General features: G+C 39.3%; 2 protein-coding genes across 5 annotated transcripts in view; both read left to right on the top strand.

The window, feature by feature from the left end:
* The window catches only part of ndufv3 (NADH:ubiquinone oxidoreductase subunit V3), a 27,258-nt gene extending 9,266 nt beyond the window's left edge, over positions 1-17,992 (top strand). Inside the window, exons 3-5 of one of the 3 annotated variants that reach the window (XM_015398449.1) lie at positions 1,800-1,902; positions 9,133-10,092; positions 17,682-17,992. In XM_015398449.1, the coding sequence (XP_015253935.1) occupies positions 1,800-1,902; positions 9,133-10,092; positions 17,682-17,848 (1,230 nt within the window). In that variant the 3' untranslated portion in view covers positions 17,849-17,992. Of the gene's footprint in view, positions 1-1,799; positions 1,903-9,129; positions 10,093-17,681 lie in introns of all 3 variants that reach the window. The other 2 variants (XM_015398448.1, XM_015398450.1) reach the window with 2 other exon arrangements.
* A 395-nt stretch (positions 17,993-18,387) lies between these two features.
* The window catches only part of pknox1 (PBX/knotted 1 homeobox 1), a 26,327-nt gene continuing 18,055 nt past the window's right edge, over positions 18,388-26,659 (top strand). Inside the window, exons 1-4 of one of the 2 annotated variants that reach the window (XM_015398446.1) lie at positions 18,388-18,488; positions 19,793-19,896; positions 21,971-22,098; positions 22,310-22,481. In XM_015398446.1, the coding sequence (XP_015253932.1) occupies positions 19,846-19,896; positions 21,971-22,098; positions 22,310-22,481 (351 nt within the window). In that variant the 5' untranslated portion in view covers positions 18,388-18,488; positions 19,793-19,845. Of the gene's footprint in view, positions 18,489-18,706; positions 19,365-19,792; positions 19,897-21,970; positions 22,099-22,309; positions 22,482-26,659 lie in introns of those variants that run through there. The other variant, XM_015398447.1, reaches the window with a different exon arrangement.

Raw genomic sequence — 26,659 nt, 5'->3', positions numbered from 1 at the left:
ACAGAAATGGCACACATAACTGAGAGTGCGCCTTTTAGTCCGGTGCGCCTTATGGTCGTGAAAATACGGTAAATGTTTATCTAATAATTTACAAGAATTCCAAGAAAAGTTCAAACCAAATATCTGGTGCAATGCTACTGCAGGCATTTTGAATTAAGAATTGAAAATAGATTTCATAAAGATCATCAAACGAACAGTCAGATTTATTTTAACTATTTTGGATTTCAAAATATAAAATAATAAATGTTTCAAGCATTATATAGAAAAAACACAGTTTCAAAATTCACAGGATTTGTTTATTTTTTGCCATGTAACGGATTATATCAGTTGGCTAAAATATATAATTCCCCTCTCATAACTTTGGCAAATAATGATCAAATGTCCCTAAATCCACAGAGTTTGTTGATGAAGAGAGGAATAAACACAGTTAAAGACTTGCAGGTGAATTAATTTCTTCCCATGTTATGGAGGGGGAATTCTTATGTGTGATAGCATGTAGTATGCTAGAAATATCTTTAATCCAATAATCTGTCATATTTTTCAATAGAACGGGATTTAGCAGAAAGTCTACAATCTCATCTTCACCCTCAATGCTAAGTCCCTGATCTCCTAGAATCCTAGATCCTCCCCTGAGTGCAAGTGTCTGGAATATCACTGGACATATGATGAAGCCTAATTGGTGTTATATAGGTTCTCATAAGTCATTTATATTGCAGAAGTTTAAATCTTGTATTTATCGTTTGTTTTTATGCTTTTAAACATGCCTGACTCCAGTCTTCTTCATCTATGTCTTTGAAAGTGTCTCTTCTCCAAGCATCTAACTTATCTATTGGTGAATCTTTAGAGAAAAGCATCAACAAGTTTTAGAACACTGAAAGAAAACCTTTCCCCTTTAAATCCTCAATGCACAATTCTATTTTTGTTAAGGATGGAATGTCAACTTTTTGTTTCAGTTTTGATGTCATATAGTTTTTCAATTGCAAGTATTTAAAAAAATGTTTTGGGGGTATTAAATACTTTTTACATAAGTGATCGAAAGTAAGCAACCTGCCATCATTAATTTTCTGAATGCCTTCCATAGTTTAAATCCCCCATCATTTTTCCTTGGGGTGAACTTTTCATTACCCCATATAGGGGTAAATTGTAATATCTCTGGACGGTCACCTACATGTTTACGTGCTAAATGCCAAATTATATTTTGTATTTTTTAAGAAAGGATTCTTTGTAGTTTTTTTAGTGTCCTTATATCCAAAGAATATAGAAAGGTGTTTAAGGGAAAATCTGGAGCAGATTGCTGTTCGATGTCTACCCAAGCTGGAAGTGTCCTCAGATTAAAGTAATGAGTAGCTGATGTTAGTTGGGCGGCTATGTACCATCTGAGATTCAGGCCTCGAAGTCCACCTCTTTCATAAGGCTGAAAGAGTAGCCTTCAACGGAGCCTTGCTTTTCTATTACTCCAAATAAATTGGTTAAACAGCTTGTCCAAAGTGTCATAAAATGAATCAGAAAGTGGAAGTGTTTGAAAATAGTACATAAATTGGGGCAGAATTGTAATTTAAAAAAATGTTATTTGTCCAATCATGGATATAGGCAAATTTGACCATCGATTTAGCATTTCTGTGAATTTTTCCACAAGGGGATTATAATTTACTCTACTTATTTCATTATGGGATGTCATGAACTTATTGACTAAGTATGTAAAAACTTTTGTAGTTGTTTTAAATGGGGTAACCACACTAGGACTTCTCCTTTCTTCTTCATTGAGAAACATTTTTACTTTGGTTTCTTTGTCTCTCCAGTGGAACAGTTTGGGCACTCTGAGGCGTCCCCCCGCTGCTTGGTTCTGCATTGAAGCTAAAGAGGCAGCAAACACGGGGAAAAAACCCAAGGGCCCCGCCAAAAGTAAGGCCATTTATGTCTGTTGGTATTAGGTGCCTCAATGTAGCACTAGCTGCTTCCCATTAAATTGCACAAATTGTAATTATGAAAACAAATTCACTAAAACTACAATTTCGATAACAGGTTTTTACAATTCGATAAAGGGTTTTATTTTGGTCATCTCAGATCTCTTTAGCGAAACAGCTATTGAAAACTTTTATTTTTAATTTTTTTGCAACACATGAGTCACATGAATTTCTACTGAACCTACAGTGCCTTGTGAAAGTATTCAGCCCCTTGAACTTTTCAAAGTTTTGCCACATTTCAGGTTTCAAATAGCGTGATAAACCAGACTAAATGTAAGATCAAATGTGTAATTTAGTCTAAACCCGATGAATGAGACATCGAAGATTGTTGATGATAACAACCTGTTGTTTTTCAAACCATGTCTGGTTCTGTTGGCCAATGCTCTGACCAATGAGCGCAACTGACTTTGACGTAGTAAGGGCGACAGAAAGCTGGTGGGGGAGTGTAAACAAACAGCCTGTCGGTAAAACGGCAAATATGTCCTTCTTTAAAATGAATGAATGAGCGTAGAAAATCTTCCTGCCCACGTTTCAGCGAAAACCCCAAATCTATTCTAAATTCAAAATGCATCTCTGCGTTGTGATTAGCCCGCAAGTTCTAGGACCTGGGGCATTGATCAAGACTAGACCACTTGCAGGCAAAAATGATTTTGGCTGCTGGCAAATTGGGCTAGTTTACTAGGCTACGCTCCAAACAAATACATGAAATTGTAATTCTTTGTGAAGAAACAACAAGCGGGAAACAAGGTATTGGATATTTTAAACTTTTTTTTAACAGATAATCTGAAGAGTAGGGCTTGCGAAACTAATCCGCCCCCTTGCCTTCAGTGCAACAAGCTATCTCCATAGGTTAGACTCATATACTTAGACAACTTTTATTGTCATTTTGTATACACAAAGTGTATATAGAAACTAAATTTCATTTTGTACAGCTCTCATGACATTTCCATTTCTTCGAGTGCATCAGAGTTCAAATATAAACATTGTGGGAGGAAAAAGGTGGTGCAAAAAAAATGAAACAATGTGGTCAGTTAGATGCAGTCTGTCATGATTTAGAGTTTTTTTCAACATTCAGCTGTCTGATGGTGGTGTAGAAGAAGCCGTTTCAGAATCTGCTGGACATGCATCAAATGCTGCGAAGCCTCTTCCCAGAGGGCAGCAGGGAGAACAGTCTATGGTGGGGGTGTGAGACAGCTGGTCAGAGCACACTCTATTGTGCTTCTGTAGAAGGTTGTGAGGATTGGTGGTGGTAGGCGGGCCCTCCTCATCCTCTGCAGGAAATATATGGCCATTTGTGCCCTTTTAACGAGTGATGTGGTGTTTACAGTCCAGGTGAGGTCTTTGATGTGCTCCCTTAGGAATTTGGTGCTGCTGACCACCTCTACTGCTGAGCTGTTGATGAGCAGTGGAGCATGGTTAGGCCGATGCACCTGTCCACCAGCTGCTCCACCCCCTCTATGTAGTCCTGGTCATTTTCATCTCTACTGAGGCCCACCACTTTGGTGTTGTCTGCAAACTTCACAATGCAATTGGTGGTGAACCTTGGGACGCAGTCATGTGTCATCAGGGTGAACAGCAGAGGGCTCAGGACGCAGCCCTGAGGGGAGCCTGTGCTTAGGATGATGACATCAGAGGTGTTTTGTCCTAGCCAGACTGACTAAGGTCTGAAGTGTTCATTGAGGATCTCTGAATGATCCAGTGACTGATGATTATAAATAGAATCCACCTGTGTGTAATCAAATCTCCGTATAAATGCACCTGCTCTGTGATAGCCTTATAGGTCTGTTTAAAGCACAGAGAGCACCATTAAGAAGAAGGAACACACTCAGCAGGTTGAAGATGCAGTTGTAGAGAACTTTATAGCTGGATTTGGATACAAAAACGTTTCCCAAGCTTTAATATTGAAATAGGAGTACCAGACCACTGCAAGTCTTCGAAGACCCGGTTGCCCCTCTGAACTTTCAGCTCAGTCAAGTGGAAAACTGATCAGTGATGGAGCCAAGAGGCCCATGATCACACTGAATGAACTGCAGCGATCTACAGCTGAGGTGGGAGACTTCTGTCCATACAATCAGTCATATGCTGAACAAATCTGGCCTTTATGGAAGAAAGACATTTCTAAAAGATATCAATAAAAAGTCTTGTTTAAAGTTTGCCACAAGCTACCTGGGAGACACAGCAAACCAGTGAAAGAAAATCATAATCAAACCTTTTCTCAACAATGGAAAATGTTGTTTTGTGTGAACGCAACACAGCTCGTCCCCCTGAAAACAACATCCCCAGTCAAACATTGTGGTGGCAGCATCATGGTTTGGGCCTGCTTTTCTTCAGCAGGGAAAGCCAAAATGGTAAAAATTGATGGGAAGGTGATTCAAGCCAAATACAGGACCATTCGGTAAGAAAACCCTTCTGAAATCCGCAAAAGATCTTAGAATGGGATGGAGATTTATCTTCCAGCAAGACAATAATCCAAATGTAAAGCAAAATCTACAATGGAATTGTTCACAAATAAATAAGTCCAGCCGCCAAGTTGAAGTCCAGACCTAAATCCAATCGACAATTTGTGGAAAGAACTGAAAACGGCTGTTCACAAATGCTCTCCATCCAACAACACTGAGCTTGAGCTGTCTTACAAGAAAGAATGGGCAAAACTTTCTCATTGGGTAATCTGATAGACATGCCCCAAGTGACTTGCAGCTGTAATTGCAGAAAAAGGTGGTTCTTCAAAATATTAACGTTGGGCTGAATAATATTGCACATCCTGTTTTTTATTTGTTAAAAAAGTTTAAAATATCCAATAATTTTTTCCACTTCATGATTCTGTCCCCCATGTTGTTGATTCTCCACAAAGAATTATAATTTTATATTTTCATGTTTGAAACCTGAGATGTGGCAAAAGGTTGAAAAGTTCGCAAGGCACTGTAACTGACTTCTAAAAAGAAGACTAAGTGTTGCATCGTAATGGTTATATGTCGGTGTGAGGAGGGGCACTGTGAAATATCTAATATACCTACTGACAATTTCATTGATGGGAACAAGCAAGTTACGCTGGTCGCAAACAGGTAAGCGTGAAACTTTGAAAATTCAGTTTATGGAAACTCATAGATTGCCTGATAGCTATAGGATTATTTTGGAGGTATTTTTCTTCGGGACAGTACTGTCCCTTAGCAATAGGTTCATGAAAATATGAATTAAAATGTTTATGGAAAAGGATTTATTTATAAAAAAAAATTTCAACATAACTGATAAGGAGTTTGAATTTGGGGAAAGTTAAGAGGGGGGGAAAAAGGTAGAAATGTAAAAGAATTACAACATAGAATTGGTAATCACTGGTTTTGCCTGGTATTACTGGGAATCTCCATCAATTTTAATCTAAAGTAAGTTATCAATATATCTTATTTTCTTTCTCATTGTTCTTTCAATATGTACTAGATACTATTTTTTTTGTGTGTTTTTGTTAAAAGAATTTAATTCCAACCATGATAGATAGCAGTTCGAACCAGCAGAGATTATAACCCAAATTAGCCAACATATGCCTATTGTTCCCTACCAGGAAGGATAATAGTCATTTAACATTACGAAGCTTGCACCGCCAAGCGGCCTTCCTGCGCGAAGCCTGAAATTGTGGTGCACCAAGGTGTACACCCTATGAAATATTCCTTGTTAAAAGCCTGATGGTGTCACTAGAGCCGTGGCTGACATATGGATACATCTGATGTGTTTAGAACCGCTGCTGCGATGTTGGCTTTAAAAAATTCTAACTTCTTATATTTTTAACTAGCAGAATATCGAAAGTTTTGCACACATTTGTAATATGTGCTACTATGATCCTCCCTTTCTAGATGTGAAGTGCAGGGGAAATAATTGGAGAAGGCATCAATATTTTTCTGTGTTAATGCATATTTTATAGGGAAATTTAACCTTAAATTCATAAGATAAGTATTGATATCTGTAATAATAATAGAATCGGATGAATTTTAATCTAATAACCTAAGTAATTAACATACAGATAAAAGCCTTCTCTTTATGAATTGGAATGACACTTGGAGGAGAGTATAGTTTTTAATTTAAATTAGTTTGATGCTTAATATAAAAACGTATGCTTCACTCACCACCATTGCTTAGGTTTAATTTAGACCTAATGTTATATACAAGTACTCTTTAAATCTTGAATTTGTTTACTCTCTTTTGAATGAATTTGACTTTCAGATCTTTACATTGATTTTCACATGATTAAGTTGTGGGATAAACTGGGCAATTGTAGTAGCTTTACTTTCTGAGTTTCCATAAGGTGAAATATAGATATTTTTTAGTTTAAGCTGTGCATCCAAACAAAACAGCATTTTGCTTGAAAAATTATCAGTTTTAAAGCCAGGTCCCAGGGTGGAAAAATCAAATAATGTCATGTTTTATTGTGTACATGCAAGTCTCTTTCTTTTTTTTAACAATGATGTTCAGGGTTCTCACCAGGATTTTTGTATAAACTTGCATGTGGGAGCAGACTTTTAGCCACAAATATTTCAACTACAGGCTTTGCGCGGTGATGCAGGCTTCATATAGTTAAATAATAATTGTCCTTCCTGGGAGGGATCAATAGTGATGTTCACATTTATGGATTTCAACTAAAAATATCCAACATATTTTCAATTCTAACTATAAATATGAAATAATACATTTTAGCAAACAATGGCTTAAGTCATATTCTAGGTAATCAAACTGGTGTCAGTTTAGTCTGTGAAATGTAGGAATATTAGGAATATGTAGGAATATCTGCCTGTAGGAATATTAAATGTGCAGCAGGTGTCAGTATTTAGATATGCATATTAGTAGACATTTTAGTTTTTAGACCTTTTAATCAATTGTCAATTGTTGCACTGCGATATATATGTGTATGTTTATATGTATATGCGTATATATATATGTGTTTATATGTATATAAACACACGTGTGTGTATATTGAAAACCCTTCATGATGCCTCACTAATTGACAGTATTGTCCCAAAGATAAAAAGACTTCAAAAATAATCCTATAATTATCAGGCATTCAATTAGTTTTTGTAAACTTTTTAAAGTTTCAGGCTTACCTGTATGCAAACAGCGCAGATTGCTCATTCTTGTCAATAAAATTGTCCATAGGGATATTAGATATTCCACTAATAATAGGGTAATAGGTGTGACGTGCGACCAATAGGATGCGACTCTTGCGATTTGCGGGATGTAGGCTTAGTGCGAGAACACGAAACTAGTTTCTGGGGGGAAAACAGGCGGTACAATTTGCCTTTTTTTTTGTACTTTTAGTAGTATGGCTGTACGCATGGCTAGCTAAAAGCCTGGGTGTTCGGGGTCTAACGTAATCTAATTAGCATATTTTAAGTATATATTAGCAAGACAGAAGGTTTTAACATAACCAGCATCCAGGGGGGTGCATTTTCTCTCTTTCTTCCTTTTCTTCTCTTTTTCAAAGGTTTTCTTCTGCTGTTGGATGTAGGATGTCGTACCTCCTTAAGCTGATGACAGTCGGCACACGGTTCACATTCAGAGAACTCCTTTCATGTTTATGGGCAAATAAGGAAGTAAATGCTTTTCCGTGGTCGTTACACTCTTTAAGAGTCAGGGAGTTGACATATTTCCCTTGTAATTTAAAAGATTCAGCATAATCAGCTGTGCTGAAATTTGGCAGTGAGGAAGCCCAGATGTCGAATAAAAGGGTTGTTACTCACATAAGAATTTATGGTTTTTTAGAGTAACTTACTTTTTTCAGCCTAATGGTCTGTTAAGCTGAAATATGCTGGCGAAAAACCTCATGTAACTCTATGTTCTCTTCTAAACCACATGCGCATCTTTGCCATCCTGATTACAAGGGTTGGGTATTGAGAATCACTAATCAATCTGAATTGGTTTCAACCTTTGAATTCTCCCAGAATCATCGAAATTTTGGATTTTTGATTCCTTGTTTTGATTCCCAGTCCGCCAACAGAAATTTAACTTTCCAAATACCAGTGAAAGGAACCGCATTGTGTGCGAAGCAGCATTTAGAAGTTTGCTACCTACGACACTGATGATGGGATTATATAATGCAAAGTATGGTACAAGGTTGACATGATTACTCAAAGTTGCCAGAGTTGGAATTAAAGACTTGTCTTTGACCAGCTGCACCACTGTAAGGTCGGCTCCCTAAGGGAAATTGTTCCTCAGCTAAAATCGTAGTGTAGCTTCTGCAGGGAGAGGGGAGCCTTTTCCTTCTTTCTTCCTCTTATTTTATGTCCAGAATGATCATATGCATTCTGAAGAGAGAGGGGGGGGAACCTCTTTAACACAAATCTGTCAGATTTCTTAATAATTTTAAGCGTAACTTGATCCGTTATTTATTTTTGGCACATTTGGGATGGATTATGAAGACTGATCAGTCAGAATCGGGTAAATAAGATAATAAAATAGTCTTATATGAAATAAGAACTTGAAGCATCAGACGCTGGATAAATATATAATTGTTTTAATTAGGCTTTAAACAATAAAGCTCAATGTGAAAATCTGTTTCTGTGATTAGAAAATGTATTGGATTATTTTAGAGTTCATAAGTTTGATATTTTTTTCCTAGTGGAAAATAACTATGATGATTTATAGTAACATTTACAAACATTTAGAGTTTGAAAGAATTACATTTCTTTCAGACTTCCATGCAAGCCTCTTTTCTTTCAGACAGAGCTTTTAGATGGCTAATTTTAAAAATTCTACATTTTATGAATTGCCTGTCATCAACTCCAGTCTCCGAGTTCCATTGTCCTGCTATTTTTTTGATGGACCCCTTCTCAAACATGTAACATAATTATGTAATATAATTATCACTTCCATCAGTGCTCTGCACTACTGCTTAGAATGAAATGGACATCCTGCAAATCTTCATACTGTACTTATAACTGTTATATATTAATATACTAATATATTGTGCAGCTATGCTATTAAACAAACTGTTACATCACCAGTAATTTGGTAGACACTGTACCAAAACAGTAAATAATTAAGTTAAGTATATATGCCCCATGTTTGTTTTTGGAAATGTCCAGTAAAGTTTGTATTGAAACATTTGGAAATGTAATTATTATTAGCAAGACTAATCCATTTAATATCCTTTACCTGTTTGTGTACCAATTACTGTTTTCCTCAGCAGGTGAAGATAAGAGGTCAGCCCAACTGGCTTCCAAGACTGGAGTGGCCTTTCCAGTAAAATATATAAGTCCTGGAGTTTTGCCACCCTCCCGAGGTGAAATTAAGGAACCAATCGGCTCTGCTGCAACATCAGAAATAATTTTTGGAACCGAGCCCGAGTTGGTAGCCTTAGTTCCTTCATCTCAATCATTTCAAAGCCACGAAGAGGTTCCTCAGAATTCAGTTGAGGCAGTTAGTAAAGAGTCAGTACCTGCAGAGATTCATGCCCCTGCTGTGACCATTGATATTATAAAAGCAGCTGGGGTCTCAAATAAGCTTGAAGATGCAGCAATTGAGGAGCTCCTGTCCTCGTCGTCTAGCGAGTCTGATACAGATTCAGACTCAGAACTTGAAGATGAAGATAAGAAGTTAGAACTGGGAATTGAAACTAGAAACTGTTCTCCAGAGTTAAAACCTAGTCATCAGGAAGGAGGGGAAGATGAAGTTCATAAAGTTACTGGAGTGACTAAAGGCATTACTAATGCAGAGACAAAAGAGGCTCAGTCTAGGGTAGAGGTCTCTAAACCTATTTCTGAAGATAAAGGCTTTGAGGTCCTCAGTGCTTCAAAGAGTGTAGCTGAGCTTACCAGGTCAGATATTTTAACCAATGCTGCTCCTAGTGTTACTGTTGCAGACTTTGAAGCTCTAGTTCCAGTCGTAGGGCAAAATGAAACTCCACATAAACCCAACCCTAATGCTCATGTGCCTGCAGATGGCCTAGGGGATGCCCCGAAAGAATTCATGGAAACAATTATCTGTGATCCTGTAAAGTCAGAAATAGTCTCTACTAAAGTAGTGGCCAGTCATCCAGCTGAAGTTGGCAGCTCTGCCAATAGAGCGGATGAGCTGGTGGACTCTGTTGAAATCCAAGAAGCTGCTGGAGAAGAGCTGCATGGGGAGACCTCTGCTGAACAGCCTGAGGGTATACATTACACCACCCTGTCCCCCAGTCAAAAACTTTTCCAGACTGTATTTCTGTCTCTTCCTATTGGTGCCTTTTTAAAGCAGGGTTCCTTTCCCCCTCATCTTTTTGAATTTCTGGATTTTGAAACTCTTATCACTTAATAGTTAACCTATAAAAAAAGATGTCCTTGCAGCTAGCTAATTTTGCATGAAACAGATTTACTTGTTAGAATTCTCTTGCTTTTGCTTTATGCTTAAATTCTTCGGCTTAAAGGGGAACACCATTTTTTTACATTGGGCCCTTGATTTTACGTTATTACATCATGTTCTACTCACTCATATGAGTTTTGTGTCATTTGGAGCTGTTCCAAGGATATTTGGTTTTGTTATATCCAAGTAACGTCTTCCTATGGACAACGAGTTGAAGGCACAAACTAAACTGTTCATAATTTATCATTTATGGTACGCCAGCATTCATAATAATAATAATCACTGTCCCCCATAATAATAATAATCACTGTCCCCCAGACATCCGCAGCTATATTTTTTATATTTCTATTTTTTAAAACAAAGCGGTGTGTGTATGACGTCATCCGCACGCGCCGGCTACCATTCATTCATCCTGTCCGCTGAACTGCTGCTAGTTTTACTCACATGCCTGGAAGATGTCTAATGTTACTACCACAGATGATCTCGCTCTCAGATTGGAATTGAATGATTCGGATTAGCTAGCCGATTGAATAGAAGGGGTAGAGCGTAGCCACCTGTGTCCCGGGCTGCCTGTCACAACTCCAGTCCGGTGCGCGGATGACGTAATACACACTCCGCTTTGTTTTAAAAATATATATACACTATATTGCCAAAAGTATTTGCTCACCTGCCTTGACTCACATATGAGCTTAAGTGACATCCCGTTCCTAATCCATAGGGTTCAATATGACGTCGGTCCACCCTTTGCAGCTAGAACAGCTTCAACTCTTCTGGGAAGGCTGTCCACAAGGTTTAGGAGTGTGTTTATGGGAATTTTTGACCATTCTTCCAGAAGCGCATTTGTGAGGTCGCACACTGATGTTGGACGAGAAGGCCTGGCTCTCAGTCTCCGCTCTAATTCATCCCAAAGGTGTTCTATCGGGTTGAGGTCAGGACTCTGTGCAGGCCAGTCAAGTTCATCCACACCAGACTCTGTCATCCATGTCTTTATGGACCTTGCTTTGTGCACTGGTGCACAGTCATGTTGGAAGAGGAAGGGGCCAGCTCCAAACTGTTCCCACAAAGTTGGGAGCATGGAATTGTCCAAAATGTCTTGGTATGCTGAAGCATTCAGAGTTCCTTTCACTGGAACTAAGGGGCCAAGCCCAGCTCCTGAAAAACAACCCCACACCATAATCCCCCCTCCACCAAACTTTACACTTGGCACAATGCAGTCAGACAAGTACCGTTCTCCTGGCAACCGCCAAACCCAGACCCGTCCATCAGATTGCCAGATGGAGAAGCGCGATTCGTCACTCCAGAGAACGCGTCTCCACTGCTCTAGAGTCCAGTGGCGGCGTGCTTTACACCACCGCATCCGACGCTTTGCATTGCACTTGGTGATGTATGGCTTGGATGCAGCTGCTCGACCATGGAAACCCATTCCATGAAGCTCTCTGCGCACTGTTCTTGAGCTAATCTGAAGGCCACATGAAGTTTGGAGGTCTGTAGTGATTGACTCTGCAGAAAGTTGGCGACCTCTTCGCACTATGCGCGTCAGCATCCGCTGACCCCGCTCCGTCAGTTTACGTGGCCTACCACTTCGTGGCTGAGTTGCTGTCGTTCCCAAACACTTCCATTTTCTTATAATACAGCTGACAGTTGACTGTGGAATATTTAGGAGCGAGGAAATTTCACGACTGGATTTGTTGCACAGGTGGCATCCTATCACAGTTCCACGCTGGAATTCACTGAGCTCCTGAGAGCGACCCATTCTTTCACAAATGTTTGTAAAAACAGTCTGCATGCCTAGGTGCTTGAATTTATACACCTGTGGCCATGGAAGTGATTGGAACACCTGATTCCAATAATTTGGATGGGTGAGCAAATACTTTTGGCAATATAGTGTATAAATATATCAAATATAACCGTGGATGTCTGGGGGACAGTGATTCGCCTACATGTTATGAATGCTGGCGTACCATAAATAATAAATTATTAACAGTTTAATTTGTGTCTTCAACTCGTTGCCCAATAGGGAGACGATAAATAACAAAACCGAATATCTTTGGAACAGCTCCAAATGACACAAAACTCATGGGTGAGTCGAACATGATGTAATAACATAAAATCAAGGGCCCAATGTAGTAAAAAAAAAAAAAAAACGGTGTTCCCCTTTAATTGATATCTTAAACATCATCGTTTGGCATGACATGATGATTCTTCTCTTAAATTGTCTATAAATTATCCTTTATTTGTATATCTTTACTCTGAGATATTTACTTATTTCTGTTTTTTCAAACATGTCTGTGTATTCAATTGCTTGTTAAATCTAAATGATTTCATTTCCACTATTTAGTTTGAATTGAAACGCACCATAAGTCATACTGGTGCACATGGTGGTTTTGGTGAGATTGTTCGAGTCTTTGAATATTGTTATAAAGTTCATTAATTTCCAAAATGTAATGATACAGTTTTAACATTCTTATATCTGAGATTCATTGTACACTAACTGAAATATTTCAGGGCTTTTATTGTCTTAATATGGATGATTTTGGCATACAGCTCATGAAAACCCAAAATTCCTATCTCACAAAATTACAATATCATGAAAAAGGGTCTATAAACGAGCTATGCACCTAATCATCTAAATCAATAAATTAAGTCCAAACACCTGCAAAAGATTCCTGAGGCCTTTAAAACTCCCAGCCTGATTCATCACTCAAAACCCCAATCATGGGTAGGACTGCCGACCTGACTGCTGTCCAGAAGGCCATCATTGACACCCGCTAGAATGTATGACACAGAAAGATATTTCTGAACGAATAGGCTGTTCCTAGAGTGCTGTATCAAGGCACCTCAGTGGCAAGTCTGCGGGAAGAAAAATGTGTGGCAGAATACGCCGCACAACAAGAAGAGGTGACTGAACCCTGAGGAAGATTGTGGAGAAGGGCAGATTCCAGACATTTGGGGACCTGTGGAAGAAGTGGACTAAATCTGGAGTAGAAACATCCAGAGCGACCATTGACAGGTATGTGCAGGAAATAGGCTATAGGTGCCGCATTCCCCAGGTCAAGCCACTTTTGAACCACAAACGGCGCCTGACCTGGGCTACAGAGAAGCAGATGCTCAGTAGTCCAAAGTAGTTTTTTCAGATGAATGCAAATTTTGCATGTCATTTGTAAATCAAGGTGCCAGTGTCTGGACGAAGACTGGGGAGAAGAAAATGCCAGAAGTCCAGTGTCAAGTACCCACAGTCAGTGATGGTCTGAGGTGCCATGTCAGCTAGTGATGTTGGTCCACTGTGTTTTATCAAGGGCAGAGTCAATGCAGCTCGCTATCAGGAGATTTTGGAGCACTTCATGCTTCCATCTGCTGAAAAGCTTTATGGAGATGAAGAATTAATTTTTCAGCACGAGCCTGCACCTGCTCACAGTGCCAAAACCACTGGTAAATGGTTTACTGACCGACCTTAACCCCATAGAGAATCTGTGGGATATTGTGAAGAGAAAGTTGAGAGACGCAAAACCCAACACTCTGGATGAGCTAAAGGCCGCTATCGAAGCATCCTGGGCCTTCATAACACCTCAGCAGTGCCACAGCCTGATTGCCTCCATGCCACGCTGCAGTGAAGCAATCATTTCTGCAAAAGGATTTCCGGCCAAGTATTGAGTGCATAATTGTACATAATTATTTGAAGGCTTCTGTGTTTAGAACACATTTCTTTTATTGGACGGATGAAATATGCACATTTTGTGAGAAAGGAATTTTGGGTTTTCATGAGCTGTATGCCAAAATCATCCATATTAAGACAATAAAAGACCTGAATTATTTCAGTTAGTGTGCAATGAATCTAAGATATATCAATGTTCAAGTTTTACCATTACATTATGGAAAATAATGAACTTTATCACAAAATGCTAGTATTTTGGGAAGGACCTGTATCTCATGAGGTAGAAGTAATAGTTTTAATTCTATTGTCTGGAAAAGCACATCTGTGACTAATTTGAATCTTTTCCACTCCTCTTTAAACCTTTTTTGTATCTCCATCTACTGGTAGTAGGTTGATGGTGTTTATTGAATGGAATGTCAGTTCCATCATGGTGGTGCCTGGCGCCAGCGGCCTGTTGCAGCTCTCGACAATTCTCTTGACAATCAAAAAATGCCTTTTAGAATGCTACAAACAAGGCATCGATCCCCCATCTTAGACTTAGACAAACTTTATTGTCATTTTGTACACACAGGGTGTATTCCAAACGAAATTTTGTTCAGTACAGCTCTCAAGACATTTCCATTTCTTAAAGTGCAGCAGTGATAAAATGTAAACATAAGACTGAGATATGATTTACAGTGTTCCAACATTTAGCGCTTTTTCCCCCTTCTTTTTATTCAACATTCAGCAGTCTAATGGTTGTGGGGAAGAAGCTATTTCGGAATCTGCTGGACCTACATCGAATGCTGCAAAGCCCCTTCCCAGAGGGCAGCAGGGAGAACAGTCCATGTTTGGGGTGTGAGGGGTCATTGATGATGTTACGGGCTCGGGACACGCAGCACTGGGATGAAATGTCTTTTATTGATGGGAAAGGAGCCCTGATTATCTTCTCTGCTTTCCTCACCACTCTTCTCACTTTCTTCCAGTCTGCGGCATTGCAGCGTCCACGCCACATAGTAGACAGCTGGTCGGAACACTCTATATGATGCTTCTGCAGAAGGTCAATATGATGGCTGGGGGCAGGTGGGCTCTCCTCATCCTCTGCAGGAAGTATGTGCGCTTTTGTGCCCTTTTAACCAGTGGGGTCATGTTTATACTTCAGGTGAGGTTGTCTTTGATGTGCATTCCTAGGAATTTGGTACTGTTGACCACCTCTACTGCTGAGATGTTCATGAGCAGTGGAGCGTGGTCAAAAGGGCACAAAAGCACATGTCCTTCATGTGGAGGATGATGGGAGCCCAACTGTCCCACCCATCCTCACGACCTTCTACAGAAGCACCATAGAAAGCGTTCTGACCAGCTGTCTCACTGTATGGTGTGGAGGCTGCAGCGCCGCAGGCTGGAAGAAAATGAGAAAAGTGGCAAGAACAGCAGAGAAAATTATTGGGGCTCCTTTTACCTCTATAAACATTTCATTCCAGCGCTGCGTGTCCGGAGCCTGTAACATCATTAAAGACCCCTGACACCGCCACCATGAACAGTTCTCCCTGCTGCCCTCTGGGAAGAGGCTTTGCAGCATTTGATGCAGGTCCAGCAGATTCCGAAACAGTTTCTTCTGAACCGCCATCAGACTGCTTAATGTTGAGAAAATTCTCAATCATGTCACAGACTCACACTGACAACACCAAACCAAAAATACTGCATATTTGCACCACATACACTGCTCAAAAAAATTATGATTGATGATTTATACTGATATGGACTGGGTAATGTGTTAGGAACAAAAGGATGCCACATCATTTGATGGAAATGAAATGTATCAACCTAGTGGCCCCCTCTAAAACCATTCCTATTTTGATGGTTGTCTCGTTGTTGCCCCTCTAGTGCACCTGTTGTTAATTTCATATGAAAGCTGTACAAAAGGAAATTTTGTTTTCTAAACATGCTGTGGATACAAAATGACAATAAAAATTGTCTAAGGCCCCGTCCACACGAAGTCAAAACGTACACGAAACGCTGATATTTTCCAAAACGTTTGCCGTAAAGACGGAGACGTAAAATAAATGTGAGCGTCCACACGAATTCATGAAAACGCTGCAAAATGTATGCCAGGCCTGTTAGTGGCGCTGTGGTGCCAAAGCAAAAATAAGACGAAATGTTGGGCATGCGCACTAATATTTATACATGGTTGCCCTGCGGGTCCATTTTCGTGGTTAAGTCAAATTCAGGTGCTGAACTATGTCGTCGATATTGCTCTGTTCTTCCTGGAGATATTCCAGAAGAAGAAGATTCTGTTGTAAGCCCGACAGCAGGGTGAGTGGCATTAGCAGCAACGGCGCCATTGTTGTTGTGATACTGTTTCGCGCATGCGTGTTTAGAGGCGACGCTATGACGCATGCGTGTAAAAAAAAAAATGCGGTTAGAGCGTAAAGATGGAAACGCGAAAACGGCGTTTCGAAATCTTCCCACTCTGAAGGCAGAATAAAAAAAAGATCGTTTACAGATCCCCGAAATGCCGGCTTCGTGTGGATGAGAGGCTGGTTTGGTGAAAAATCTGTGCGTTTAGGCCAGGGTTTGTCTTCGTGTGGACGGGGCCTCAGTTTAACCTCTGGAGAGCATGTTGCACTGAAGGCAAAGGGGCTGATTTTTTCCCCCCCAAACCCGGAACTCGGGGAAACGTGTCTTATTTAGCACCTTTGAAAGACTGTTTCACAAATGCCTGCTGTGGCTGTGCTTAAAAACTAGGGATTGTTACAATCACAAGATAGATAAAGATTCTGTGCATTTGTTACATTTTGACAGGTGCAAATAAATGATAGAATATTAATTGTAAAAAAAAAAAAATGTTATTAATTAAAAGTATTTGCAGGCCAACATAATTTAATGCAGTGTGCCAGCAGACATTCTATATACAAATAAAACAAAAAAAACGTAAAAGAACTAAATATTGTGGCATTTTTATAATATTTTGGTATTTGATATATTTCATCTTTTATGTTTAACCTTTTTTGAAATTTTATGTTTTAAAGCACATAAGCTGTATGTGAAGTGCAATATAAATATAAATTTTGTTTTATTTATTTTTTGTTCTTTACAATTGGTATCATTATTTAACTAAATGGCTTAAAACTGTATCTTTTTTATGACAACTCTCCAGCTGCCAGTACAATAAACACTACATAAAAACACTGCTTATTTCAATGGGATGAAACCTAACCGCTCTGCACATTTCATTATTAGCATGAAAAACCTTTGATCAACCAAAATGGAGCCACTAATTGCAAATGCAAAAAAATTGTAGTGCTCCTTATTTTGAATTTTTGAAGTGGTTAAACTGTGGCTAAATATAATTTCTCCATTTTCAAGGATATATCTAGCTGTTCCATTCTCTTGTCCTGACCAAAGCCCTAATAACCCCCACTGCTCACTGATTAGCTGTGCCCCTCAGGGTTGCTTAGCGCCGACCACTTTTGTGGCATTTTTGAAAATGTAGGTGTTGGGTTATGTTTTTACTTTGTGTGAGTTATACTTTAAGGCCTTTCATTTGCATTTCTTCACAGAAGCAAAACTATAGGGAAAACATGATTCAAGGAGCTTCTCTGTTGAAATATATGAACATGAAACTGGTGCTTCTCAAATCCTCTCATACATTCTCTTGGCTGTTTCCCAGCTTATTAGTGTACAGCAACAGTTTTGCTGTTTGGGGATGTGTGAAATGGAAGTATTGTGGTATTATTCTTCATAAGGCTCTTTTTTTCTTCTTCTAGAGCCAGCATCAGCACCCCCAGAGCCCGAGGAGCCCTTTGACAACAGCACTTACAAAAACTATCAGCACCACGACTATACCAGCTATACATTTGCAGATCTGGATGTGGAAATGGCCAAGTATCGTCTCCCTCAGCCCTCCTCGGGCAAACCCTCACCCACACACTAGAGGGCCGGATGATGTCCATGGTGGACTTAATGTTGCCACACTTCATATATGTGTAAAGATATCACTGCATCATCTGTAGAAAAAACAGTTGTCAAATTGTGATGTAATTAAAGAACATGTGTAAGAAATGAAGGGTGTTTTTTTTGGGCTAATGCAGGTGCTGCTTTTTTGTGTAAATAACTGGTATATGATATGATAGACAAAAGACTGAATTTTCATTGTATCACAGAGCATGGTAAAGCACAAGGCCCTTTTCTGTTAGACTTAGACAACTATTATTATCATTTTGTATACACAGTGTATACAAAACGAGACTTTGTTTAGTACAGCTTTTCGGACCGTGCTAATGTTTACCATTCAGAAACCAGAATTAACCTACTTCCACATGGTGTTCATTAACTGATTATAAATAAACCAACCCTGTTTTACATAAGAAGGGAAGGGAAAACGTAGAGCAGAACTACCCTTGTTTAAATGAAGCCAACCAGGACTCATGGCGACAGGACGTCATGTCTCCGCCCACTTTATACATATACATGAGCCTGGTTCAAGAACGTACCCTTGCGCGATGACGTAACACGACAACTGCGGGTCCCGATTGCTGCAACCGCTTGTCAGTGTGACGAAGATTGGCACTCAGGTAAGCTGTCACTCAAAATCCCTCTTTTTTTTCGTTCCCTATCAATCAAACAATCTAGGCCGCACGCTAAAATGCTCCAGGGCATGGAGCGTGAACCGAGGCATAAACAGTGGAGAGTGGTATATGAAAGGATGCCGAAGCGACAGAGCAGTTGGAAATATATATATATATATATGTATATGAGGGAGGGGGTCAAGTAATATGTCGGCGTTTTGGGGGCAGAGTAGGACTGAGCTTAAGCAAAGGGCCGGGGTTCCAGATGAGGCCCGGTAGTGTTAGCGCAGAGGGGAGGGTAGAAAAGACGGAGAGAAAGCAGCTGTCCTCGCATGATAGATTGACTGACGGGACGGATTTGAGCTTAAACTAAGATACCGTTGTGTTCTACCAACGTCTTCCGTATTGGTTAACAATAGACAGCTATCAAGCACTTCTTTTTCTAAATTAAAGCCTAAGTGAAACGGTTGTTATTACTAACATCGAATCAATCCGCAGCGGACTTATTGCTGCTTAGCAACGTTAGCATTCTTTTACTTTCCTAATAACGTGACGTGCTTCAATTCGGTGATAAGCACTTTCGAAGTTGGGTTCTTGATAAAACCATTCAATACATAGTCATCTGCAACTGCCTCTCTATATTTAGAATTAGCCGGATCAGAATGTTGTGCTGCATCAGATTTGTTATACAAGCTAAGGCTAACGGCGCTATCATTGAAGGCAAGCCGAAAAGCGGTTTTATTGAAACTTAGCAACTTTGGTTTTACATGTTGGGGGCCTCTATAAATTATAGTCTGTTCAAACGGTTGCAAATATTTTTTTTTTCAATCCACTGTGTGCACAACATGGCTATAGCTAACACTGGCTAAAGGCTAATTCATGGTGGGTGTGTTAACAGCTGCGCGCATAGGCTAACTACACAGCTTTGTAGTACCAGCTGAAAAGTGAAGATAAACAGTTCTTTACGTCCCTTCTTAACATTTCATTGTATTATAGCTTGTCCTGGTGATCAGGAGAATTAATAAAGCTTTTTATTTTAGTTGAAATTGGTCGTTTTTTTAATCCGCAGTTTAAAAAAACTGTTGCTATCTGAAAACGCTATATTACTTCATAAAGGTTGGGGTCTCATTTTCTCTGGTATACCCAGGCTACTGAGAAACAAAATACAGTATTGTAATATCCTTCTTATTTTATTTTTTGGTATGACTATGACCTGGATGACTGAGAATCTTCACCAGGATATTGTACTTATTTCCACAATTTTTGTTTTTATTAAGTCAGCAGTTTAACTGAGCTCATGTGTTGTGTAGGTTGGCCATCTATACCTGGTTTCTATAATGCCCCAGTGCTGGCAGTGAACGTGATGGCAGCTCAGACGGTTTCCATAGACAAGTACCCAAAAGGGGAGCAGCAGGTGGGTACAAGAGTTCAAAGTCATAGGGAAGTCATATTGAAATTTCAAGTCATTCTGGCATTAACATGTACTCTAAGTTTGAAAATTTGTATAATAAAAAAAAAAATCATTTCTGAAAATCAGTCTTCACCCCCGTTATTTTATGCAGGCCAGTTAGTTATGTCAGCTTGTACACCTAAATTCGGCCAATCATATATCAACGGTCATCTGTCAATCAACTTATTTCAGTCATAGCATCTCATTCATATGTCGCAGCTAATATACGCAGCGGTTTAAATAAAATATAAGGATCATTTACTAAATCATTGAGTTCTGTCCCAGTGTTAGGCTTAGAGCTAACAGAACTGGCAACTTTGCGAGGCAAGGGCTCAAACATGTACGGCTGTAAGCCTTCTACACCAAATGAAGCTTCTGCCACCCTGGCGTCCTCTTCTACAACTTTTTCATCCCCGCTTTCCTCCTCTAAATAAAAAATGGATGACGGAGGAGACTCATCCACGGCCTGCAACACAAAACTCTCCTCCTCTTGCATGTTTCCGCTGTCCGTAGTGTTCCTCGACTGTCGTTTCTAATTCACCAATTTAGTGCTACTTGGTCCCAATGTAAATTCCCATTGGGAACCTACTAGCACTAAGTTGCTAACTGGTTAGCAAAATGCTTCCAAGACACAGGCCACAATCAAAATTGCTTGCAAAAGTTATGCCACAACAATTCCACCCTCTTGATAAACTACCAATCACATTCACTTTCTTCACTCTTGGAAAGTAAGGCACAACTTTACACTTTTCCAAGAATTCAGAACTGTAACCGTTGGAACAGCTGCTTCCCTACGACTTTAAATACCATATTTAAACATTACCATTGGAAAAGCAGTTGACCAGACCATTAACATTGAACCGTCCAGCAACCTTCTAAGGAGTTTGTTTAATTTTGCAAGTTAGTTGCTCCTCTTTTATTAATAAGTGTATGAAGTAACTCAAGTAGTAGAATTCGTTCACCAGTTTAGACACCAGCGCTAACAACAATCAAAATCTTCTGGTTATTGACCAGCTTCCGGTATTTCTCCACCAGTTTTTTTGCCACGTCATCTATAGCAGTGAACTTCAACTCTTTCAGGTTTGAAAAGTCTGTTTGTCATCAGTCTGGGCCTATATTAGAAATCCTAAGGTTAAAACAAGCTTATAGTGATGTAGGGGTGGGCGATGTGGCAAAAACATATCCCAAGTTTTGAATCATAAAAATCATGATTTTTATTATTATTATTATTATTGAGGACATTTTACAGGATTAGGCTATTGGCATAATCGGTTTTTAACTGGAAAAAAATATAGTACTTCAGTTTTAATTCCACATTGTAGTACCAATGTCCTCCCGGCTACCCTAAGCCTCTCCTCCACCTCTCTTTCCCTGGCAGAGATCCGATCTTCCATTCTTCAAACACGAATCATTAGTAGATTCATATTTGTCAAAATATTTAAAATTGCTTTGGGTTAATCATGTGTGAGAAACATCATAGTTTTGTGTTTATTCATTTTGTTTCTAAAACCTTTTTGAGAATAATCTATTTAAATATCATGATATGCTTCTTTTTTTTTAAATTCAGCATATTGTAAAAAAATAAATAACATAACCAAAAAACACTTGATGCTATGAAAAGACTATATTAGAAGTTAACTTTTGCATTAACTTTACAGCTCAAGGTCTCCATAGATTTTTCCTTTTACGTCTATTCATTTGTATGAAGTAGCTTCACCTCTGTCAGATGAATATTATTTTAAAGTGATTTGAATATATCTAAACCGTTCATTTGTAAACTTCTTGTTAGGCTTGAGGTCGTTGACCTGCTGGGAGGTCAACTAAACTTAAAATTCCAAATACATATATTCAGATTGTGAGGTTGTATGAAAAACACACAAAGAAATTAGGTGTGTGAAAATGACACTTTCTCAGTATCTCTTATTGAGATTGAGGCTCAGTATTGATCTCTGGCTGTTTTTTATAAAATGTCAGTTGTTTTTTCTCTTCCTTTCTCTGGTTCCTCTCTTTAACATTTCATTTTGCTTTATTATTACAGATGCAAAGCGTTGTAAAACTAGACTGTGACTCTGAGGTGAAGTTTGAAGGGACATTGGTTGAAGTGTCCAACCCAGTACCCACTGAACCACAGACACCCATGGATGCAGACAAGGCATCTATATATCGGTAGTGAGACTTTTTTCAGTGGAAGTATCGCCTCTCAGGGGTCATCCACATCGTTTATTGCTGCCTATTTCTGTTGTACCCAGAATAAATGTCCCTGTAATACATCAAAGAGTGTAATTATTTGTACTATTGTAAATGTTTATTTTTTTGTTCCTTTTTTTCTCTTAAGCTACAATAAGACTGTGCTTTGTCATTGTACCTGTGTCCACAGACACCCCCTGTTCCCCTTGTTGGCTCTGCTTTTTGAGAAATGTGAGCAGTCCACACTCAGCTCTGAATGCATCACCTCTGCCAGCTTTGATGTGGACATTGAGAACTTCGTGCGCAGCCAAGAAAAAGAGGGTAAACCCTTCTTCAGCGAGGATCCTGAACTTGATAACTTGGTCAGTTTCACATTTCTTAAATATTAAATGGTTTTGACAGAAAGTCATATTATATAGTGAACTCCAGATATTTGTTGCATTGTAAGTAAAATACATAACATGATGGAGAGTTTACAGTAAGGTAAGATTTGTATTTTTTTATACATGTACGGTATAAGAAATCTAAATCAAATCAGCATTTCATGTGACCATCTTTCATCCTTCAAAAAGCATGGATTTCTAGATTAATTAAGGTGCACTTGCAGTTTTTAAAGACTCCATCTCCACATCTCTGACAGCTAACCACAGATTTTCTTATATATAGGCTTATGTATAGGCTTACCTAAATCCTTCTGTGTACCAAAAAAAAACTTAATAGTGTTCAGATTGGCGCTCTGTGGGGGTCTTGTTATTACTCTGTGGACTATTGTTCCTCTTGAAGGTATAACGTTCTTAATGACCATGGCTGAGTGTTAAGAGTTTGGGTCATTCTGCTAAATAATTTGGGTGCAATTATATACCTCCGTGATGGTAAGGCATTGTGGAATCAATATTATCCTGTATTTCGGAGCATTCAGCATGTCATTATTCCTAAACAAACCTTTAACTTGGATCCAATCAGTTAAGACTGCACAGAGTTTAGAAGGTTGCACAGTGCAATGCACATGTGATCTACAGTATTTTCTCAATGGTGTGAGTAAATAATCAAAAATAAACTTAGGACAAAAAAGGGTTTTTGTGTTGCAGATAGTCTCCTTTTGGTTCATTAGAACACTGGGCCATTGTAGGAAATAAAATAACTAAAGTAAACCTCCTCCTTTTAAAGTACTGCTGGGAGCTTGGAGTGTTGCTAGATCACAAAAGCCCCATTTAAACTACCCTCTGAAAACCAGTTCGTGCCGAGCTTGAACCAAGCTTGGATCAGTTAACCGTGCCGAGCTTCGTTCCTTACGACCGTTTACAAATCACGCTAGCATGGTTCCCAGTGTCGATCTACGGTACTACTGCTCTCTAGAGGTAAAAAAGCAAATCAACATGGCGGCACCCGTAATATTCAGGAAGTTTGGTTATAATTGTTATATTTTGTTGTTTGCGGATAGTCAGACGAAGAAGGCAGCCTTTGGTGAATTTACTTCACAGAGTCTGCCTTTCGGAAGTGAATACAACAACCGATAGTCTAATCAGGGCTTACAGATGCATGAAACAACAACGGAGGTTAAGGTTAGTAATGGTAAGATGAAGCCTCATCATGCTTTGAACCGTTTGGCCAAATTGCTTCAACGATCCCCACAGTTCATGAAGCTTCATGTGAACATGTCACCACCTACTGGTGAAGTGCATAACTACAGTTAGTAATATACTCCGTGAATTTTGTGCCCTGATTTTTCTCCAACTACATTATTTTTTCAAAGCTCAACAATACAAGTATAACAAAAAAAATGTATTCTGAACAACATTCTAAAACATCCATCTCCACAGCAGCAGTGTTAATTTCGTCAGCTTTAGTCTTAGTCTTAGTCACAATGAAAAAAATCAATTTTAGTCTTAGTCATATTTAGTTATTGCCTTCCCGATTTAGTTTTAGTCTTAGTCTAAATGATGAAAATCAATTTTAGTCTTAGTCCAGTTTTAGTCAACACTGTAAATAATAGAATTTCTCCACACACTGCTTTTTTAAACATATATATCACACTGTACAGAATAAAACTTCACCACACACTGCTTCTCTTTTTCTCTATTTTATTTATATAACACTGTGCAGAATAGAACTTCACACACTGATTCTCTTTTTCTCTATTTTATTTATATAACACTGTGCAGAATAGAACTTCACACACTGATTCTCTTTTTAACATATATCACACTGTAAACATTAAACCTTGCGAAGTTGAGCTATGAGTATAAGCCCTCTGCTACTACCGACTGAGCGGCACGAGGCACTGTGGGACAGGCGCCGTGTAGGGACAAATGGCGTAACAATGCATAATCTTCTATGACGCTCAGGAAACACTTATATTAACAATTACAAATTAATCATAAACAATAACATTACATTTCTTAATGTCCATTCGTCAATGGATCGTAAATTTCGTCTGTCATAGTCTCATTGACGAAAATAATTTTTTTTTTTCGTCATATTTTTATTTTCTGGAATCTATTTTTTTGTTATCGTCTCGTCATAGTCATGGGAAAAAGGGGCGTTGACGAAATATCTTCGTCATCGTCATGGTTGACGAAATTAACACTGCACAGCTGTGCAGTTTGCTAACAGGCAAGTGACCACAAGTGTAACATACAAGTCTTACACAATAGCACAAGCGAATTAGGTGCCGTAGGAGATCTTAGAAAACGGTTCCAGCAAGCTATATTTTTGAAAATACACAACCATGCCTCTCCCTTCAGACCACCCCTTGAAACCACGCCTTCAAAATACATGAACCCGCATGCTGTCTTTCGAGGTGTTTGGATGTTTCCGAGATTAAGAACAAAACAAGCCGAGACCGAGTGCTTGTCACATGAGCTCACAACATCCTATCATTCACACCTAAAGCAGCAGAGGCAGCAAAATCAGTTAGTTTACATGCAAAGCAATTGTTGACGCACATTACGGCGCAGCAAAAGGTCCTGCCAGGGGTCTGGGCAGCAGGAGCAGCGCGTTGCTAATCTGGGAGCTGGCAGGGAAACAGATACAGCACTGATGATTCAGAGGGCTTTGATCAAACTTAAAATGCCGAAATCTGCTGGCAAAACATGTTATCTTGTATTAACCTGGTGTCTGCAGTTTGGATTACGTACATTAAAAACACCTTATGTCGGAGCCCCTAGTGGCTCTGACATATTTGAAGGCAAGATGGTAATCTGGATGAACTGAGTGCACTGACGAGGTTTTGAGGAGGATTTTATCTCTTCAAAATAGATTTAAACAACTTTTTACCCACTGATCACAGCAAATATAGCTGCCGTTGTTACAAAGAAAGGATAGGGTAGCTCAGCCCAACGCGCATCAAACCCACTTTTTCCACAGCGCAGCTAGAGCAGCAGAGATGCTTCAGAACTAAACTTGTAAAAGCATCAAAAATGAGGCAGCATGCTCATTTTTGATGCTCTTGCTGCTTTAGGTGTGAACTTAGCATAGTGGCTAGCTTCCAACCATGGTGTCCTGCATGAGTATTGGGGGGTCGATTCGTTCATATGTCTGGGTATGTGCACGGGGGCAAACAGATTGACGTGTCAAGAACCAGTAGTGGACCATGGACCGTGTTTTCTGATTGGTGGACATTACTCATTTATTTCACACTGTAAAGGGGACAATTTTTTTTTGTTTCACGTCCAAACCGTCTATTCATTGCTTGCTATGCGGCTGTGGGGAGATCTTCAAGCCAAATGGTAAAAAATGCATCACAAAAGATCAACTACGGCACCTTTAAAGTGAAATACTTTCTACTGCAGAATGCACATTATTAAACAACACTTTTGGCAGCTGCAGTCTTGCGACCATCACCCCCTTTCGTGTCAGGCGCTGAGCACAAATAGGCTGCCATCAAGGACACATTGTCAGCTTCACTGGCTCCAGGATATGACAGCTGGACGGAATCTGAAAGGGGGAAAAATATCACATTTTGCAAGTGTTCCGAATAAGAACAACATGGAGGGGCAATTATTTCGGCTGTGCACCATCCAATTCTAAGTGTCACAGGTAGCCTTCTGGTCAAAATTTGAAATGCTGCTGCACAAATAGATTGTTGGACACATGCGGCTGTAGATTTTTCATCGCCATTATTAGTCAGATTCTTTTTCTGATTGGTTGACTAGGAATCAAAAGTAAGAATGTCAAAGATTCTGGGAAAATTGAAAGTTTAGAACCAGTTCATATTGATTGTCTATCCCCGATGCCCAACTCTACACATCATCATATCTTCAGCCCATTCAGCTTTTTTCCTACAGCCAAAGATTTCAAATGTTAACTAAGTCCTCAGCACCTTCTCCCATTTTTCAGCGTGCCCATTCTGTGTTCTACTGCAGTCATGCAGTCATGCATGATATGTGTACCACTGGTGGTACTATGCACTACCTGTAGCTTAGCCTTTTCCTTGTCAGAGGTATAGCGTTTAGCTTGCAACTTCCATACTCTACCCTAGTCTGCTTGGAAATATTTCATTTTTTATATACAGGTACATGTCCTCTACTACCTTTAAATA

Source organism: Cyprinodon variegatus, unplaced genomic scaffold (genome assembly GCF_000732505.1).
Source record: "Cyprinodon variegatus isolate N-32 unplaced genomic scaffold, C_variegatus-1.0 Scaffold935, whole genome shotgun sequence".
Lineage (NCBI taxonomy): Eukaryota > Metazoa > Chordata > Actinopteri > Cyprinodontiformes > Cyprinodontidae > Cyprinodon > Cyprinodon variegatus.
Note: the sequence above shows the minus strand (reverse complement) of the source record. Positions and strands in the feature narration are given on the sequence as shown.